Consider the following 20,430-nt stretch of genomic DNA (forward strand, 5'->3'; position numbering starts at 1 on the left):
TAACCAGTCCCAAATGTTGTCATGGTTTGGTAACACCCGGAAGGCATGATATTTAGTATTACAGATGACCTGTTCTGGCTGTTGTTTTGGTTCTATAACAACGCTGGATGACGGTAACTATGAGTACTTTATAAGCATGCCTAACGTTTTTCATTTTATGGAAAAAACGGAAGAGAGGGATATATCAGTATTAAGATAACCAGTTCATTGTTTTTGGGTTCGTAACAAAAGGGGGCATGGAAATATAGTAATTATGATACCATGCCCCAATGTTTTTCTTGGTTTGGTAACAAAAGGAAAAGAAGGTAATTCAGTTTACAGATGGGCCTGTTTCCCGGTGTTGTTGTGGTTTCCCTAACAACTGCTGGATGACGGGAAAATATGAGTAAATACATAACCATGCCTCTTTTTTTGTCATTTTGGGGGCAACAGGAAGGCTGGTATATATCGTTTTCAGATAAACAGTTTTGGCTCTGTTAGGTTCACAACAAAAGTGGGAGCAAAATATAGTACTATATATAACCAAAGCACCCAAAGGGGGTCAGGTTTGGTAACAACAGGAAGAGATGGTAATATCAGTTTTACAGTACCCTTTCCTGGCTGTTTTTGTGGCTATAACAACAGCTGGGTCACGGAAAAAAAGAAAACTATAGTTAAGCATGCCCTAACTGTTGCATGGTTTGTAACAAGGAAGGCATGGGATATATCAGTATTACAGTTAACCATGTTCGGCTGTTGTTATGGTTCAGTAACAAAAGTGGGGCAGGTAAATATGGTACATAATAACCATGCCCCCAAGTTGTCATGGTTTGGAAAAAAAAGGAAAGCATGGTATATATCAGTATTCGATGGCAAGTTCTGGCTGTTTTTGTGGTTCAGTAACAACGGGGAGCAGGGAAAATTTGGGATATAGATAACCCTGCCAGTGTTGTCGGTTTGGTAACAACGGGAAAAGAATGGTAAATATCAGTATTACAATGACTTGTTCTGGCTGTTTTGGGTTCAGTAACAACAGTGGGACTGGTAAATATGATCTTAGATATCATGCCCCCGCTGTTGTCTGTTTTTTGGGAACAAAGGAAAAGCAGAATATATCATATTACAGATGACCCTGTTCGGCGCGTTGTGCATCAGTAACAACATGGGAGCATTGTAAAAATGTGTACTATAGAAACCCTGCCCCAAAGTTGTCATGTTTGGTAAAAACGGAAGGCTGGTATATACAGTATTTCAGATGACCATGTTCTGGCTGTTGTTATGGTTCGTAACAAAAAGAGGGAGCTGGCAAATATGAGTACTATAGATAACCATGCCCCCAATGTTGTCATTGTTTTGGGAAAAAAGGAAGAGATGGGTTTTATCAGTATTACAGGACTATGTTTGGTTGTTGTTGTGGTTCGTAAAACTGGGGCATGGGAAATTACCCTGCCCCAAAATGTTGTCGGTTTGGTAACAACGGAAAGCATGGTAAAAAAAGTTTGCAGATGCCATATTCCGGCTGTTGTTATGTTTTAGTAACACATGGGGCATGTTTAAAAAAGGAGAAAATAAAAATAAAACCCTGCCCCAATGTGTCATGGTTTTGGAACAACAGGGGAAAAAGATGTATATACTTTTTCAGATGACCCTGTTTGGGGTTTTGGGGTTTTATTCAGTTACAACATGGGAGCTGGTGAATATGGTACTTAGATAACTATGGCTTTTCTGTTGTCATGGTTTGGAAAAACGGAAGAGAGGTATATATCAGTATTACAGTTAACCATTTCTGGGTTTGTTAGGTTAGTAAAAACAGTGGGAGCATGGTAAATATAGTTATAAGATAACCAAGCCCCAACTGTTTCATGGTTTTTGGGAAAACGGAAAAAGCTTAAAAACAGATTACGGATGACCTGTTTTGGCTGTTGTTATGGTTCAAAAAACATGGGGGCTGGTAAATATTTGTCTATAGAAACTAGTCCCAATGTTGTCATGGTTTGATAAACATCAGGGAAAAGCATGGTATATTCAAAATACAGTGACGATGTTTTGGCTGTTGTTTTGGTTCGATAACAATGTGGTGACGGTAATAAGAGTAATTAGATAACCATGCCTTTTGCTGTCATTGTTTGATAAAAACAGGAAGATATGGTTTTTATCAGATAAGATGAATATGTTTGGGTGTTGTTGTTTCGTTTTATATTGTTCTATTTAAACAATGCTTAAAAATTTTTGTCAAAATTTCATGAAACAGCTGGAGTTGTATATATAGACTATAGTTTTACCATGACCACCACAGCAACAGCGGAACATGGTACCAAAGGGAAAATAAATAACCTGAAATGACTCTTTTCATGGTTTTTAACAACAGCCGTGCGTAGTGATGGTTCGGTAGCGAAAATGTAACTGATATAGGTACGTAGGAAGAGAGTAGTATTTTCGATAGTTAAACGTGACCAAAATGTGTGGTGGGTTTGGGGAGCAAAAAAATTGGTAGGTATATATGAATTATTAGTAACCATGCTCCTCTGTTGTTACCGGTCGATGACAACGCCGGAATTTTATCTTTTGCTGATACGACTGCCTAGCGTTGCTACCGGAACATGAGAACAGCTGGAGTGTGTATCTTTGAACTGATTTTTACCATACTCCAGCTGTGTAACACAACAATGACAAAAGTTGGGGGCTGGATTCATAGTTGATATTCCCCGCTTTTGCTGTTGTACGGTCAGTGCGCAGCCGGAGCAGGTTTTATCTATTGTGATGAACCGCCCTGCCTAGCTGTTGTAACACAATCAGACAACGGTGGGGGCGTTTATCGAAGGGCAATACGATTATTCTCCGTATTTTTTACCGGACCCGCCACTCAGAGCCTTTTACTGAGTATGACGATATGCCCAAATGCTGTTTCACAAACATGAAACATTGGGGGGGGTTATCTTGTATGAACAGACCCTGCTGTAGCTTTTGTACCTCAACCCTGAAAACGTTGGGGTCTGGGTTATCTAAAGTAAAGATGCAGACTTTTTGTCCCATTGTAGCACAACCCCTGACAATAAAATTTGGGGTTTGGGACTAAAGTATGATACAGACCGATGTGCGCTGGGAAAACAACCCCGACAAAAGTTTGGGGGATGGTTATTTTAATATGATACAGACAATGTTACAGCTGTTGTAACACAAACATGAAAGCGTTGGGACCTGGTTTAAAATTTAGTGTACAGATCAGCTCTAGTGTTTTTACCAACCATGAAAAGTTGGGGCCGGGGGTTTTCAAAAGATGTACAAAACCATGCTCTATCTGTTGTAACCCCAACCTTTAAACAGCTGGAGCATTTCATTATTGTACTATTTATACTATATACAGTGTTGAACAAACCATTAAAAAAAGTTTGGGGGCCCGGTTATCTATAGTACGTACAGACCATGCCTTTGCTGTTGTTCCGGCAATGACAAGGCCCCAGCGTTTTTTATTGTAATGATATGACTTGGGTCAGCTGTTGCTACCGTCAATACAACAGCCGGGCAGGTTTATCATTTACTGTAAGCCTGCTCTAGCTGTTGTAAAACAACCAAAAGAAAAGTTTGATGTTTTTTATTATAGTACTAATAAGACCATGCCTAGCCTTTTTTACACAACAATGACAACTCGATGCCCTTTTTATCTATAGTAATATACCACCATGCTCTAACTGTGTTTTCACAACCATGACAACATTGGGGCCGGTTATCTAAGTATTGTAAGACCCACTTTAGCGTTGTTAGGCCATACATCAGTTTAGCCTTTTTTTCGTATTTATGATAAGATCTGCTCTGCCATGACAAAAGTGGGTCATGGTTAAAGAATTTCAATTACAAATAACGTTTGTAGACAAAAAAAAGAGCAAATAGATCAAATTCTGCACAAATTTTCTTTTTTTGTATACCCTTCAAAAAAGCACTAAAATTTCAAATGGGGGTGTAGAAAAAATTGTGAGACCTTTTCTCATTATATTTCAAAATTGAAGCAGCAATTTCAATGTTGTTGCCACAAAATAAAAATTTTGATACCGTGTTTTTTGCCTCGTAAGTGGCTTTTAGGGTGCTCCCTGGGGATATTCCTGGGTGAGAAAAATGTACAGCTGACCAGGACTCGAACCGGGGGCCCTTTCGCTTACAGGCGAACTCTTTTTACAGAGCTACCCCATCCCCTTACAAACATTTTATCCACTTCAAACTATTTGAATTTAGAGAACGGCATTCATTTTTCCGTTGTTTCCCAAGGGCGTGACTGTGAAAAGGCTGCAAAAATCTAAAAGGGTAGTAAAATTTGAATTTTAAACAAAAAACATCACAGTTTGGTTTGAAAGGGGAGCGGTGGGGCTAGTGGATAAGGTGTCGTCCCCTCTATCCCGGGGCGTGAGTTCGGCCCTTGGGGCAGACCTGACTTTATATGACACCAATACGTTTTTCCCCCGGGGAGACCCGAAGGGGGTTCCAAAAAGCTTGAAGCTTTCATCACAATCACTAAAAAAAATTAGTAAAACTAATTAGGTTTAGGAAAAACTGGTTTTTTTCCCCTAAGTGATGTTTAAATAACAATTTAATTTAAAGCAAATTTTTTACAAAAGGAAACACTAAGTTACGGGATTTGTTGCATATGTTTTATATTGAAACATTATTTTAAATGTTTGCTGGCGATTTTTTTTATTGGTAATCTGTCTACTTTCTGTACTAATAAAATATTTTGAACCATACCTCAAAACTTTCTTTTCAAAGGGAAAAAATTATTTTTTAACAAAATTTTCTTTAAAAGGGGCAGTTTCATGGGGGTAGTGAACCTTAATTTAAAAAAAAATATAAAATTCAAAATTGCACTAACCCTTTTCCCGTTAATGAAAAAATAATCATTATTTCATCCGCAGACGTGTCCCCTTGTAGTTTTTAAGGGCCAATAAACGGAAATAAAAAGAGAATCAGGGAATAAACTTTTTTTGTTTTTTTTCATAAAAATTGACAACCCTGCTAATCATTCGTGGTAGGATAGTCACTTTTTGGAATTTAAAAGATATGTAAAAATTGGAATTTCCGAATCTATAAAAAAAACTAATAGACCATGGCATTTTTCAACCCTGCCGGCCTGTTGTCGTTTCCCCCCTCCCCGATAACACGAACCCCAAAAATAAAAAATGTAGCCCCCAAAAAAGGAAAAATTTTAAAAAAAAAGAGACATTTTTTGAATCAAGGCTTTAAAAAAAACCCCTTTTTTCCGGTAACATGCTGAAAAAATTAGGGTAGGTAGGTCGGAATTTAAAAAAAAAAAAAAAAAAAAAAAGAAATATTAAGTGAGACTTTTCGGAAATTATTTTTGTGTCAAAAATGAATACAAATAAGGGGGTTATGCCTTTAGAACATCAGGAAGCTGACCATGTTTAAAGTATGAAAAGTGCACTTTTGCAACTTTTTGTTAAAAAGTTGAAAAATTATTCTCCAAGGCCATCATAAACATTTAGGGTCGGGCCAAAAATTTAGGGTAGGTCGTGATACCGGAAACAAACATTTTTTTACGCCTAAATGATAACAATATTAGCGAACTGTCTACTGTTTCTATTTTGAAAGTTTATAAAGACAGAAATATTTCCTAATGATGAAATGACGTCAAAAAGTAAGATACCCCATAGTCATTATTAAAAGTGATTGGCTTGAGTTCATATGTGTTAATCCATTAGCACTATCTATAGGAAATACACTTAATCAATAGTTCTGGTCATATCGACCTGATTCGGTAAAAGTTTAAGTTTAAATGTTTATAATACGCTTGTAAATCTTAATTTATAAATTTATATTTATTACTCTCTGTTGTCTCACTGATGTAGAATACTGACGTATAGGAGACAAGTTAAGGCTGAAACTGTTAAATTATTTTATTGCATGATTTTTAGCAAAAATCAATCTGACTGAAGAACATAATTTTAAGTAATTTTTTTTGCAGATGGTTTTTAATTTAAGTCAGATTTTAGCAAAATGTATTTCCTTTAAAAATTGAACAGTAATAAGGCAATATAGCCATTGAACCATTCAAATAATAATGAATTCGGATAAGTTTACGTACTCTCATGCATAAACAAGAAATGTGGCAATGGAGCTGTCGGGATGCGGGATAGCCCGTCAAATGACATGCGACTTGACCCATTGCAACGTGGTGCCCTGAACACCATGTTGATGAAGTTTGTACAGAAGTTTCAGATGGTTAACCTTGTCAAATGCTTTAGAGAAGTCCAGAAGGATCAAGTCCGTCTGGTGGCCTTGAATTAAGTTTCGAGATAGGTCTTCTACAAGTCCGAGTAACTGAGTTTCGCATGACCTTTTCTCTCTGAACCCATGCTGTAGGTCATAGAGGACATTGTTAACCTGGAAGTGCTTGGTAATATTAGAGGCTATAATGTGTTCCAGTAACTTACAGAGAATACAAGTTAGGGAAATAGGCCGGTAATTTGCAGGATTGCTTTTGTCGCCTTTCTTAAACAAAGGAGTGACATTGGCCTTGGACCAGTCAGCTGGGATAGTGCCCGTGTCAAGGGAACTTTGAAAGAGCTTAGTGACTAGTGGTGAGATTTGTTCAATAAGATTTTTAGGAAGGATCGGCTTTAGACCAACGGGACCACATGCTTTATCTATTTTGAGGGACGAAAGGAGTTTCTGAACACCATTTATGCCTGTAGTGACTTTTGGCATTAGGGGATATTTTGGCTGGTAATCAGTTGGTATAGAGAGTAGAGACTGCACTTTCATTTTACAGAGTTGGTCCGATTTGAGAGGTGACATTGGGGTGAACACAGATTGGAATTGACGATTGAGAATATTGGTCTTCATTTTATCATATGAAGTTGACCTTTTTCTAGACGAGGGGAAATGCCTTGGGAGTCTTGCTTGGCATTTTTGGCAAGGGAGAAAAGTTTCTTACAAGAGAAGTTTTTATCTGTTTGTGGGTTACCCGGATCATCTTGAAATTCCAGGACATAATCTATGTAACTGTCATGGGCTTGTTCGATATTTTTCCTGACAAGATTTTTAAAATTTATGTAATGTTGTTTGACCTTTGGGTTGGTGTTATTTTTGACCTTTTGGAACATCTTATTTCGTTTCCTAATCTGACGTTTAATGCTTTGGGTAATCCATGGTAGTTGGGGTCTTGAGCCTATTCTCTTGGTTGGAATGAATAGGTTCATATTTTCAGATAGAACCTCTTTGAATTCTGACCATAGGTCCTCAACAGACCGTGTGTTATAACCTATAAACAGGGAAGGGGATTTTGACACTATGAACAGCTGAAATTTTGACCAGTCTGCTTTTTTATATAAGTGAACTAGGCGGGGTTTCATTTTATTGAACCTTGGCTTAACATCTGAGTGCGTTCTGGCGTAGACGTCATGTATCAACGTTCATCATATCTGGGATTAAGGTAGCGTTCAGTCTTTCTGACTGATCAAGAAGGAAGTTGAACATTGAACTTTTTTCACAGCGTTTACCTTATTTTATTATAAATTTTGACACTTGTTTCTACATTTTATGTGTATTGAAAAAAGCACAATGAAACAGGGATGCATATTATATTCACGCGAAAAACATTGAAATAATAAGTATTACTATTCACGTTTTTCGTCAGTTACAGTGAAACACCACTCGCTCGAGCATCGATGACTCGAGCATCTGAGCTCGCTCGAGCAATTCATGTGGTCCTGGCCGATTTCCTTCTAGTTTCTATGTGAAATTACCATGGCTGGGTCGAGCATCGATAATTCGATCGCTCGAGCATGACACCTGGTTCCTGTGTATTAATTTACTCTTTGTTGCTTCTGACAAATTCGAGCAGAGGTGTCAAACAATTAAAAATTTTCACACGCCGTGAGAATTGCGTGGTCTACTCCCCGACTATCTTAAATGTTTGTTTGTCGGTATATTTGATCTGAAAATGAGATTAATTATTGATAAATGGTTGAATACTGTGCAAAGAGAGAGTTCTAAAATATTGGTTAAAGCTTGTAAATAATCCAGATTCTATCATGACTGATATTTTTAGAGACCAAAGTAACAATGTCTATTCTCCCCGATGTACAAATTGGCCCAAATATGTTAAAACTCTTTTAGAACAATTAGGATATGGATATTTATGGAACCATATAGCGCCAAATATTAACTATTTTCCAATGCTACAAAAACGGTTAAGAGACCAGTTTATACAGGAATGGCATGGTAGTATTACAATCATGCCAAAACTAGAATATTATTCAAGATTTAAAACGCTGTTTATATTTGAACCATATCTCACAAATGTTGATAATGATTACTTAAGAAAAATACCCAGTTGTTTTAGAATGTCTTCACATTGCCTAGCTATTGAAACTGGAAGGTATAGTGGTATAGCTAGGGATCAAAGAATATGTCAAAATTGTAATTTAAATGTTATAGAATCTGAGTATCATGTGTTATTGACTTGTCCTAAATATAAAAACTTACGTTCAAAATATTTGCCAAAAACATCGTGGCCAAATCTGAAAATGTTTGACAATTTGTTGTCATCTGCTAAGAAAAAAGTCCAATGGAATGTATGTAAATATTTGAAGGAAATTTATTTGTTAAGGGTTTGAAATCTTGATTACAAATTATTTATACGCATGATTTGAAAGAACTGTATACTGTTCATTAGCCAAAGGCATATATATGTCGATTATGCTAATAAATGTTGCTGTTGTTGTTGATAAAATATTGATCAATTACTGATTACTTAAAACATCTTTTCTGCGGGATTGAGAAGATAGTTTGAGATCAGCAGTTGTTTGCATGCAAACGAAGGAAATAATATAGCCTATTCATAAAATTGAGACGATAATTTTGGCATGATATGCACTAGTTGATAAGTAAAAATAAAAGTCTTAGTTGTTTCTTCACATGTGCCATTTACAACGGCTATCATAGATAACGTTTGTAATACGTTTTTTTTTTGAAAATTAAAGGATGTTATTATTACGCATCACCGTTTACTCTGCAAATGGTCCCGATGACAACTGGTAAAACAAATTTCAATTTTCTTCGTATGTTGGTCAATGTTTAGGTCGCTCGAAACCATGGATAACTCGAGCATTTTGCTCATCCCTTTGCGACCTCGAGCGAGCGGTGTTTTACAGTACTTTGGTGGAATGGAACCATGATAGTTTTTTAAAATAAATCTGAGAAGATCTACAGACTAAATTTAAATAATTTATAGAAGGCCATACAGACAATAATGTTACGATAGAAGTATATGGGAAATCATTTTGTGGCATATAACCTATATAGCAAGTATAAGTGCTGAATCGTTTTCAAAATGATTCAAGTGTTGATTGCATTGTGAATAAATAACAGCAATACAATTGATTCTTATAAGTTTGTGATAACTATGAAAAATGAAAATATCAAGATAAATTTATATGGAGAGAAGGTAATTTAATAGAAAGATTAATTATTCTGACACGACCAGCAAATAACCTACATACATGTTAGTGTAGGAGTTATCTGAATACACCTCAAACAAATTGCAACAGAAAATATTATTATTGCAGAAGATAAAGTAAGGAATAATATAAAACATATCAAAAGTCTAGAAAAATCTAAGTTGCGGAAACAGTAAAAAAAACGGGTTTGTATTGCGGTATTTTCGTAATTTGTGGAAAGACGGGAACGGCTTGCCATATGTGATAAAGCGTCTCCAAAACACAGACGAGCGTCTGCAAAAACGACGACAACAACAACATCAAATGTAAACAAACTACCTTTAGGCAGAAAAACTAGCTCAACAATGGTAAGTGGTCTTTTAAAATACCCGAAAACTCAATGTACTAATGTAAAATTACCAAAATATTTATCGTTCCTCGTTATTTATGTACAAATTTGCTGATAAATAAGTTCTATCTGTTTTTTTGTGTGTTGAAGGTCAAATAGGAATTTCCGCCAGCATCATTTAAAATATCATCGGTAAACGATCAAATTTGTGTTTTTAAGTCTTCCGGTGAACAATTTGCTTATCTAAACATAAAAAAATACAATTTAAAGTGGTATTTATATCCCCCCATTTTTGTGTTTTTTAAAACTATGGAACGCCGGAACCGTATTGAGTCAAAATGCCTCTGATGCATTTTTTAAACATTACAATAATAAAATGCACTTAAAGTAACTTTTTATTGAAATAATAATTAATATTATTTGTTGTTTTTTTATTTCAGGGTTAGACTAAGGACCTTTCAGCCCATTCTGTTGTGTAATATACGCAGTTTTCAAAACTATGCAGGTAAGTTGGCAGCATCTTATGAAAATTATGCTTGCTGTTGTGACTGATTGTTTTTCGTATATGAGATATCACTGATGTTTATTACGTTAACAACAAACGATGTACTTTTAAATTTGTAAGAAAAACGTCTCAAATAAAAATAAAGAACTGTAAATCAGCGTTTTCAATTAGAAAAATAGACATCTATTTTCTTTGTTGACTGGCCGACTGTTAGCAAAATAGTTATGTATAGTAGCTGTATATTAAGTTTAATATATTCACCACAAAAATATAATCATCTTGAATTCCAGGCTTGAAGCACGAGTGCGTTGCCAATATATCAACTCCGCCACTCCTGATCTGGTTGAATCTTTAGAGAATACTATTAGTTTCAGGTATAAAGACATTTATGCGTTGAGATATATAAAATTGAGGACATATAAGCCAAAAAAGGTAATTTAGTTGAAAGTAATTTACTTTATTTAATGATTTCTTATCAAACTAACAAATGAGCAAATAATAATAATAATAATTCGGAAAGTAGCTTCTAATAAAATGTTGAATAGCTGTTTCATTATCACCTTAGAAACAAATGATTCGAAACATAATACTGCTGCATATAAGCAATATATGTCTAAACATTTTGATTTTTCTCTTTTCAGATACATGTTGTAAATAGAAGAGTAGAAAGCAAAATGGCGTGACTGATTATTCCCGACTTGAATGAAAGAAGGTAATTCTATACAATAGGACGTTCATATATTCTATACATAACTATGTATCATGTATACATGTAATTATTTTGATCTAATTCCATACCTCATGTTTTTATTTCGATGTAAATGAGATGTGGAACCAAAATTTGTATTCCTGTTTGGCGCCATATAACCTATACTGTGTTGGTGCGCCGTAAAACCCAAATAAATAAAATAAATGATTATTAAATCGAACTTGATTACATTAATCCAACACTTTTGTTATTTTATTGTTAAAATACAATAATTTATCACAATATTAAAATGGTGGGACTGTCCAAACATTATGTTAAATGCATTATTTATTTCTAGATGGACTCCTGCAAGATTTGCCATCAACAGATCGAAGGCCAAGCAAAGGCGGTAAAGCTAAGTCAAAAGGGCTGTGATGGTATAAATGATGCTTGTGATAAACGAAATGACAGTTTACATGTTCAACCTGGTGACTATGTTCATGTTGAATGCAGAAAACATTATTGTAATCCAAATTGTATAAAACGTGACACTAGGGAAAGCAAAGTAATTAATGATTCACCATTGTCACCTCTAAGATCGAAAAATGTTAAATTTTCATACAAAGAACATTGTCTGTATTGTGGGCAACCTGTTGCTGATGTTAAGGGAACAAAACGAAAGCGGGGTGATGTATGGCCAATAACGACATTAGAGCCAACAATTCTGAATGTATGTTTAAAAAGAAATGATAGTTGGTCAGACACGGTTAAGGCCAGAATAGAACAGGTCAGTGATTTGCCTGCAGCCGATGCAGCGTACCATCAAATATGTTCTTCTAATTTTAGAACTGGTAAAAATATACCAGAGGAATTTCAGATACAGCCAGCCAGCTCGAAAAAGCGTAAACCTGGTCGACCAGAAGACGAACAAGCGCACGACGCATTTTTGGAGGTCATGAAATACCTGAAAGAAAATGACGATGAACAAGTGACAATAAAACAATTACAAGATAAAATGGTGGAATTGTGTGGCGATAAAGCATACAGCATTACTTATCCAAAGCAAAAAATAATTCAACACTTTGGTGAAGCTGCTATAATCACTGAGATAAATGGAAAAGCAAATGTAACTCTCAGACGAACTGCGTCATCAATTTTGCATGATTTCTACCGTCATGAAAACTCTGAAAATACAGAAAGTGAAAAACTGAAACTTATCAAAACTGCCGCAAAATTGATAAAGAGTGACATAAAATCAAAAGAAGTCGATAAAACTTTATATCCCGATTCACTAAGTATAGAAGCACGTGAAGCAAATAAAGAGTTTTTACCTGACAGCCTTTATCTACTTTTACGTGTGTTATTCAATGAAAAAGATGCAGATGAAAAAATAAGCGCTATAGGTCATGCAATAATGCAAGGAACGCGACCAAGAGCAATAATTGCCCCCTTACAATTTGGGCTCGCAGTGTCGGCACATCATCTTACAGGTTCAAAGTATATTGTAGAGCTCTTGAACAGTATTGGTTTTTGTGTTTCATACACAGAAGTCGAACTGTTTGAGAAAAATGCTGCTATATCTGGCAATGGCGATATAGAACAGGATAGCGATTCAGATAGTCCATTTATACAGTACGTTGCTGACAATGTGGATCATAATTTGTGTACTATAGACGGGCATGGAACATTTCACGGCATGGGGATGATTGTTTGCGTCACCCCAGGGAAGTTTGGTAATAAACCAGTAAAGCGCCAGGTTGTGTCCTCAGACGAACTTTTGGCAGCAGGAAAAGTAGAAATTTCCTACTACCGACCACCAACAGCAGACCAACGCACGCCGTTACAATTAGAAGAATTGGTTAAATGGACCCCATCAGACTGCACTGCCAGATTAACTCTGCTTGCGCAGATCACATGGCCCTTACGATATCAAGGACCCGAATGGTCCGGATTTATGCAAATGGTGAGACAAGGTGAATATCCTGGGAAATCTTCGGTTGTATTTTTGCCAATGACAGATATGTCACCAGGGGATATGTCGTGTATTTACACAACGTTACAGTACATTGGGAATCATGCCAAGCGATACAATCAAACGGCCATTGTAACATTTGATCAGCCATTGTACTGGAAAGCTATGACTGTGGTTGCAAATGAAAACACTTATAGCCTTCTTAAAGCAATTTTGGTACGACTTGGTGGTTTTCATTGTATCATGAGCTTCTTAGGATGCATTGGTCAGTTGATGTCAGGCTCTGGTTTAAGTGAATTGTTGGAAACAATATATGCACCCAATACTATCCCACACATGATGAGCGGAAGAGCAGTTTCAAGAGCGGTGAGAGCTCACTTTCTAGCAAGCAATGCATTGAATGTTCTGCTAATGCGGCAATATTTTGGAACTCAGTATGACGCAGTGACAACACACGACGAGACAGAAAAGAACCATGAAGAAATACTGACCCATGAAGACAGCAACATGCAACAGGAAGAAATGATGACCCATAAAGACCCAGAGATGACGTCTGAAGAAATTATGACACAGGAAGACACGGAGAATTCTAAAGAAATGATGACACAAGAAGTCACCGAAAAGTCTGAAGAAATGATGATAATTGAAAGCACAGAAAGGTCGGAAGAAGTGATGACACATGAATACATTGTACACGGAAAAATGTGAAGAAGTAATGACACACAAAGACACAAAGAAGTCTGAAGGAATGGTGACACACGAAGGAAGCTACATGCATCATGAAGAAATGATAACACATGAAGACACTGATAGACAGTTTGATAAGATGGATGTCAGTTTGACAGATGCTTCTACAGTAGGAAACATAAACATGTCAAATACACATTCAATACAGTCAGATTTGAACAACAATATGATGGAAAACAACGCGGCTCCAGTTCATCTTAATATGAAAAACCTAGTAAGATATTATGAGCAACTTTTATCTGGAAATACCAGTGTAGACACTGTCTATCAGAATGAGCTTCTGGATTACGTAGAAAGAGAGTACATGCAGATTAGACAAGACATTAAGAAATACCCAACCGCTGCATTATGGATTCAATATTTAGAAATGACTGATATACTGCAAAAATTCATTGCGGCTGAAAGAACTGGATTCTGGGAACTTGGTTTGCAGGCCATGCAGGAAATGTTACCCTATTTTGCTGCGGCCGGACATATTCTGTACTTGAAGTCTGTCTATGTATACCTACAGACAATGCAGAACCTTCATGAAAGTCATCCAGATGTACACAAGGCTTTCCTTCAAGGTTATCATGTTGTGAGACGCAGTGATAGGTATTGGGCAGGACTTTCTGCAGACAGTGATCGAGCAGGTCCTCATGTGGTCGGTAAAAAGTGCAGGAGGGATGACACGAGGTAAAGGCATGAGTGAGCAGCAACGCACCCAGTGGCTCCTCTCAAAGCCTTCCTACATTGCTATAAACAACGCAATGCAGGCGTTTTGTGGGAAGGAATTCCATACAAATAAGCTGCATAAAGATAGTGGAAAGTCGCGAATTATTAGAGATCGAAAAGATACGCAGACTTTAATGTCACACTTGGAGGAACGAAATCCTTTTAGAGAAGATACCCTTCTCTTCAATGTTGAAACTGGTGTTACATCGCATTCCAGCGTGAATGCACACAAAGCAGTACAAATAGGTACAAAAGTTGTATCAGCAATGGTTGGACAAAACGTTTTCAACGTAAGCTTCAAAAGAAATCAAAAAGGGGTCACTCTAGATGCAGCACAACAAATCAAGATTAACGACGAGCCGCTAAAGGTTGATCCACAACTGCTGTTCCAACGGTTGACGATAGCAGCACAGAGATTTAGTGATGATCTTCCAGATGTATTTACCTATGAATTATGTGGTTTGCCTTCCTCATTATTTGCTCCCGATGGACTTATAAGAGAGTCACAGAAATGGTTACTTGCTGAGGCAATATGGGAATTTGGAGATTGCAGTCATAATAGAAACCTTAATGATGAAAGTGTCAGGTTCGTACTGGATGGAGGCTCCTTGTTACATCAAGTACCTTGGAAGGCTGGAATGTTGTTTTCCGAAATTTGTGAATCTTATATTCGATGCATATCCAACCGATATCCAAATGCAGTCATTGTATTTGATGGATATACTTCCGGCCCATCTACGAAAGATACTGCACACTTGAGACGAACCCGTGGTGTCACAGGAACGAAGGTGTATATAACAAAATCAACACCATTAGCATCTAAAAAGGAAATATTCTTGTCAAATTTAGAAAACAAGCAAAATTTCATATTTTTGCTTGCCCAAGAACTTGAGGAGAATGGATATGATGTAGTTCATGCGAAAGGGGATGCTGATGTATTGATAGTGAAAACTGCTCTAGATTTAGCCGAAACAAATGTTGTTGTCATCATAGGCGAGGATACAAATATATTGGTGGTTGTGGTGTACCAAATACGTTCACGTCACAAATCTGTCGTTTTTAAGCCTGCAGCCAGACAAAACGCCTCAAAGGTTGTCCGGATATGGGACATCCAAAAGACCAAACAAATACTTGGCGAACAGATAAGTGGGACATTACCAGTTCTTCATGCACTATCGGGTTGTGATACGACATCTCATATGATTGGGATCAGCAAGGGAGCAACACTGAAGGCATTTCGCTCAAACGAAGAACTACGTAACCTGGCAGATGATTTTCTCAAAGAAACAGACAAAGATGCAATTATCGACATTGGTGAGCGGATACTAGTGTCATTATATGGCGGGTTGTCCATTGAGAACCTGAATTTATTGCGCATCAGGAAATTTTCCCAAAAAGTAATGTCTAGCACAAGCTACGTTCAAGTTAGCACATTGCCGCCAACAGCAGATGCCGCCAAGTATCACACTTTAAGAGCGTATTTCCAAGTCCAGGAATGGATATATGCAGACAGCGACTCATGTCGCCAGTGGTGGGGATTTGAACTGAAAGGAAACAAGATGATGCCAATTAAAACAGACCGACCCCCCGCACCGGAAAAGCTCTTGAAAATGGTTAAATGTAAATGTAAACAACAGTGCGACACAAAAAGATGTACATGTAGGAAAAATGGACTAGAATGTTCTTCCGGATGCTCAGAGTGTCGTGGCATTAGCTGCACCAATGTAGCCAAGTTCAACGACACAGACGCTGACCTGGAATAAAACCGTGACCGTTATGAGTCAATTAAAATGTAATAAAACATATAAAATTTAGTTACTGATAGAAGGTGGTGTCTATAGTGTATTCATAAAAATAAAAGTACAGGGCAAGGGACTAGTAAAACATAAAATATGAACTGTTTAAATTTACATATTATTTACTGATTTTCGTTCAGAAACTTTATGAATTATTATGTTTGTGTCGAGTGTTTCACATATGTTTCCATCGGACCTTTGAAAGATCAACGTACGGTATATGGTTCAAGGTTATTGTGTAATGTAACCAAGGTATCAGTTTACATCATACCATGTATTTTCTTGAAGCATTGTACAATTATTGTAAACTTTTGTTAAACATTGCAATTGTTACTTAAGAAAAATGTTCCTTATTATGCTATGAAATTACCCCACCCCACTTTGATTTAAATGCAAACAGTCTCATATAATGATAACTTTATAGTAGGTTTTAAATAACAACTAGTAGGTAAATTGCACCAGTGTTTTGGACAGTATTATGTATTCCATCAAGTGTTATCAGTTAGTACAGTTACTTTTTCTACCAATTTGTCTTATGAAATTACCCCACCCACTCATATGTTTCAATTTGACCTTTAAAATGTGGACTTATATACATCAAGGTCATTGTGTAATCTAACATACTCATCAGTTAATATTTTACAAACTCTTTTAATGTAGATTCTTTAAGGATGTGTACACCCATTGTTAACTATTTCAAAACAATTGTTAAAAAGTAAAATTATGTATGCAATTACCCCACCCACGTTTGATTCAGATGCAAGCACATGCATAGACTGAATACTTTATATTGAGATAGAAATAAAATTACATTATTGCACGTGTTTTGGACATTATTACATCGAGTGTTGTCAGTTTATGTTTGTGCAGTTTTGCCATATAAAATCACCCCACCCATTCTTTTATGTTTCTATTTGACCTTTAAAAGGTCAACTGGTATGTTAAAGGTCATTGTGTAATGTAACCTATGTATCAGTAAACAATTTACAAACGTTTCATGTATTTGTATTAAGGATGTGTACAAGTAATATTAACTTATGTACAAGAATTGTAGAACAGTGTACAGTGATAGAAAGGTGTCCTTATCATGTATGAAATTACCCCACCCAAATTAATATTTAAATGCCGCCACCAGGCCCGTGTGCAGGATTTGTTTGCTGGGGGGGCCCAACCTGGGATGGGTTCGGGAGGGGTATTCCCTCCCGATTGCGAAATTTTTTAATATGGCACATGAATAGATGCATTTTCCTGCTACCTGAAACACCTTTAAGGATGCATGAATGTATCTTATATTTAAGGAAAAGTCTACTTTTTAATCATTTCATCAAGCCTTTTCAATGTATGTATGATTGTACAGTCACAGTGTATGGACTTATTTTTCTGTATGATACCCAGTTGAAAAAAAAATGTTGACATTTTAAGATGATTATTAAGTAGACTAGCTCCTAGACTATGATAATTTTTCTTCACATTTTTATGATTTCATGTAGTAAACTGAGTCAGTCTATATACTATGTCCAATATTACAATTTTAACATCAGTTATCCTAGAAAATCTCTAGAATAGACTGGCTTTTGTCTCTATGAACATAAAAAAGAAAAAAAATCATAGAAATATCGTAATTATCAGTCTAAGGGCTAGTCTAATTATTAAGGGTATCCTAATTGCAAAATGGCCAAATGTTTTTAGATTTCTAACAAAACAAATGACGTATTACGACAATTACTATTTACATCATAGATTTCAAATCACATTGAACTCTTAACTGTACCAAAGATCTATAAAAATAAAGAGATGTGTATTTTATACTTCTTTGAGTGTACAAACTATAACATCACAGCACATATTAGTAAATGATATTTTTATGTATAAAACCCCTCATAAGTACCGAGTTTTAGATGCGTTTTGTAAGATTTACTGAGAAACTACTTTAAAAACTATGAGAGTTTTAAGTAAGGTTATTGGACCTATAAGAGTAAAATTGATACAGTAGTTTCAGATTCATAATTGTTGTAAAATAAAAAGATAGGATAAATATCTATCAATTTAATAAATTTGGGGAATGTGCCTTAATGTAAAAACAAAATACAACCATCATAATATTTCAATTTTCAGATTCATTTTAAGATTTACTTAACAAAACCAACAATGTTCTGATCATTTTATAACACTTCCAAAGAAGAGTAAAAAACATAATAGTTTCTCCACTACCCAATCAAGTACCGATCAAGCGATCAATGAAGCATGCACAGATAAACTTTTACCTGTGACATGCCTGGGGCTAATTTCCACTACTGGATACGGTTTATGGCTCTTTAGTCTGTGTATTGCTGTCAAATCAAGCCAGTTGCGCTGGTGTATAAATTTGTTAATTGAGGGGCCCATAGTAATAAAAATCGTAACTAGCCAGCCAGCTGGGGGGCCCGGGCCCCCTGGCCCCCCACCTGGACACGTGCCTGGCCACGTATATAGAATGATTAATTTACATTTATTTAAGAATAAAATTATAAGATGTAGGTAAATTACACCATTTTATGTGTTTTGGACAGTATATTATGTATTTCGTCGAATGTTGTCAGTTACTTAATTTTCTTGTGCCATGTTGCCGTATGAAATTACCCCACCCATTTTGATTTTATGTACAAAAGTTACATTTAAAATTATTTTCAAATTAAAATTGCTTTCCTATTAGTTCAAGGCATAAAAGTATAAGATATAGATACATAATAAAGTATATTATCCGTACAATTGATTGTAAAATGAGATATGTGTGTAATTTTGGGTTATCAAATTAGAAAAATAAAATCTTAAAAAACCATCAATTTGACTTCGATTTTTATATTCTTCCGCAATCTAGATTTTTCTAGACTTTTGATATGTTAAGCAGGATGGTTTCAGGATTTAAAATCGCTTAAACATTTTCTGTTGCAATTTGTTTGAGGTCGAGGGTGTATTTGAGCCAGAATGACCTGACTATGTAGAGCAAAATCTATCTCGGGTTATTCTGCAATAAACCACTCGCGTGCAATGACGTCATCCGATCCAGGTGCGTAGCACGGTTGTAAAAAGTAGTTACCATTAATATTTTTTTCTAACACTGTTGATATAATACTAGTATGTCGTGTTAGAATCGAAAAAATAAGTTTCCAAGTGTTTTTTTGTCGTAGAATAACCCGAGTTTTTCGTTCTTATGCGAAACAATATATTCTTACGCATAAGGACTTAAAACTCGGGTTATTCTACGATAAACCGCGTTTGGGGACTTATTATTTCTTAAATAAACGGCTGGTGTGCGCCTTCTAGCAATATAAATGACACACCTACTTTCAAAATGACCCTAGGACTGAAGTCCTCAGACAATTATAACGCTCGAAATTTCAAGGTTTTAAATCATATAAACCAGAAGGTCATAGACCCGTGTGGGAAAATACAGCATTTATAAGTATATGGTGATAGCATGCCGTTATGTCAAAAAGACACACCCAATCCCTATACTATATTATTCTGTCTTTCTTTTACATACACAGAGTTATATTACCTTTACTTTATTCATTTAGTTATTGACACAATTGTTTTGCTATTTATGAAATATTGTATTTCATTGTATGCTATTTGCACTTGTCTTATGTACACACGTCACACCACGTATCTTAATGTTGTAAATTACTTTCATGTTTTAAATACACTTCAACAAATGCTTATACATGTCTTTCCTTATAGCTGTGTTATCATTGTTAAAATCTGTTTGCCCTATGTTTGGTGGAAAATAGCTCGTGAGATAATGTTACATTTGTTACACTAGACCCGTAAGAGATGTCCGAATATATCTGTACTTAGTTAATACCGGGTATGCCCGTCGTTGGCAGCACCGGTCACGTTTTGAATAGATGCAAGTCTTCAAATACGTTTGCCAATTCCAATCCCACTCGTTCAGGAGTGCATTCTGAAGCTGTGCTAGTTTCATACGGGATTTGAAAGTTTTCGTACACGTCTATTCGATTTTCCCATGTATACTTCCTCGATAGGGCTAAGGTCTGGCGACTTGGAGGCACAAGGCAGAACACGAACGTAATGTTGCTGTAAGCATCAGACTGTGTGTGCCTTGTGGCTCCATCATGCATAAGGCGCATAATGGTGGTATTGCCACATCTATAAGCACGTGTTTCTGATAATGGACAGCGCTTAGGTATTGTTTGAGCCTCACAGTGAATAAAAGTGATACGCCTGGACATAG

The 20,430-nt window shown here is 36.1% G+C and overlaps 1 protein-coding gene across 1 annotated transcript; it reads left to right on the forward strand.

Annotated features, from left to right (window-relative positions):
• The first annotated feature begins 10,296 nt into the window (after positions 1 to 10,296).
• On the forward strand, positions 10,297 to 13,647 carry LOC123551553 (uncharacterized). The gene is made up of 2 exons (XM_053542154.1): positions 10,297 to 10,991; positions 11,326 to 13,647. The coding sequence occupies exon 2, from the start codon at positions 11,326 to 11,328 to the stop codon at positions 13,645 to 13,647; it is 2,322 nt and encodes a 773-aa protein (XP_053398129.1). The 5' UTR covers positions 10,297 to 10,991.
• Positions 13,648 to 20,430: the final 6,783 nt, after the last annotated feature.

This window comes from Mercenaria mercenaria, chromosome 4, assembly GCF_021730395.1.
Source record: "Mercenaria mercenaria strain notata chromosome 4, MADL_Memer_1, whole genome shotgun sequence".
Classification (NCBI taxonomy): Eukaryota; Metazoa; Mollusca; class Bivalvia; order Venerida; family Veneridae; genus Mercenaria; species Mercenaria mercenaria.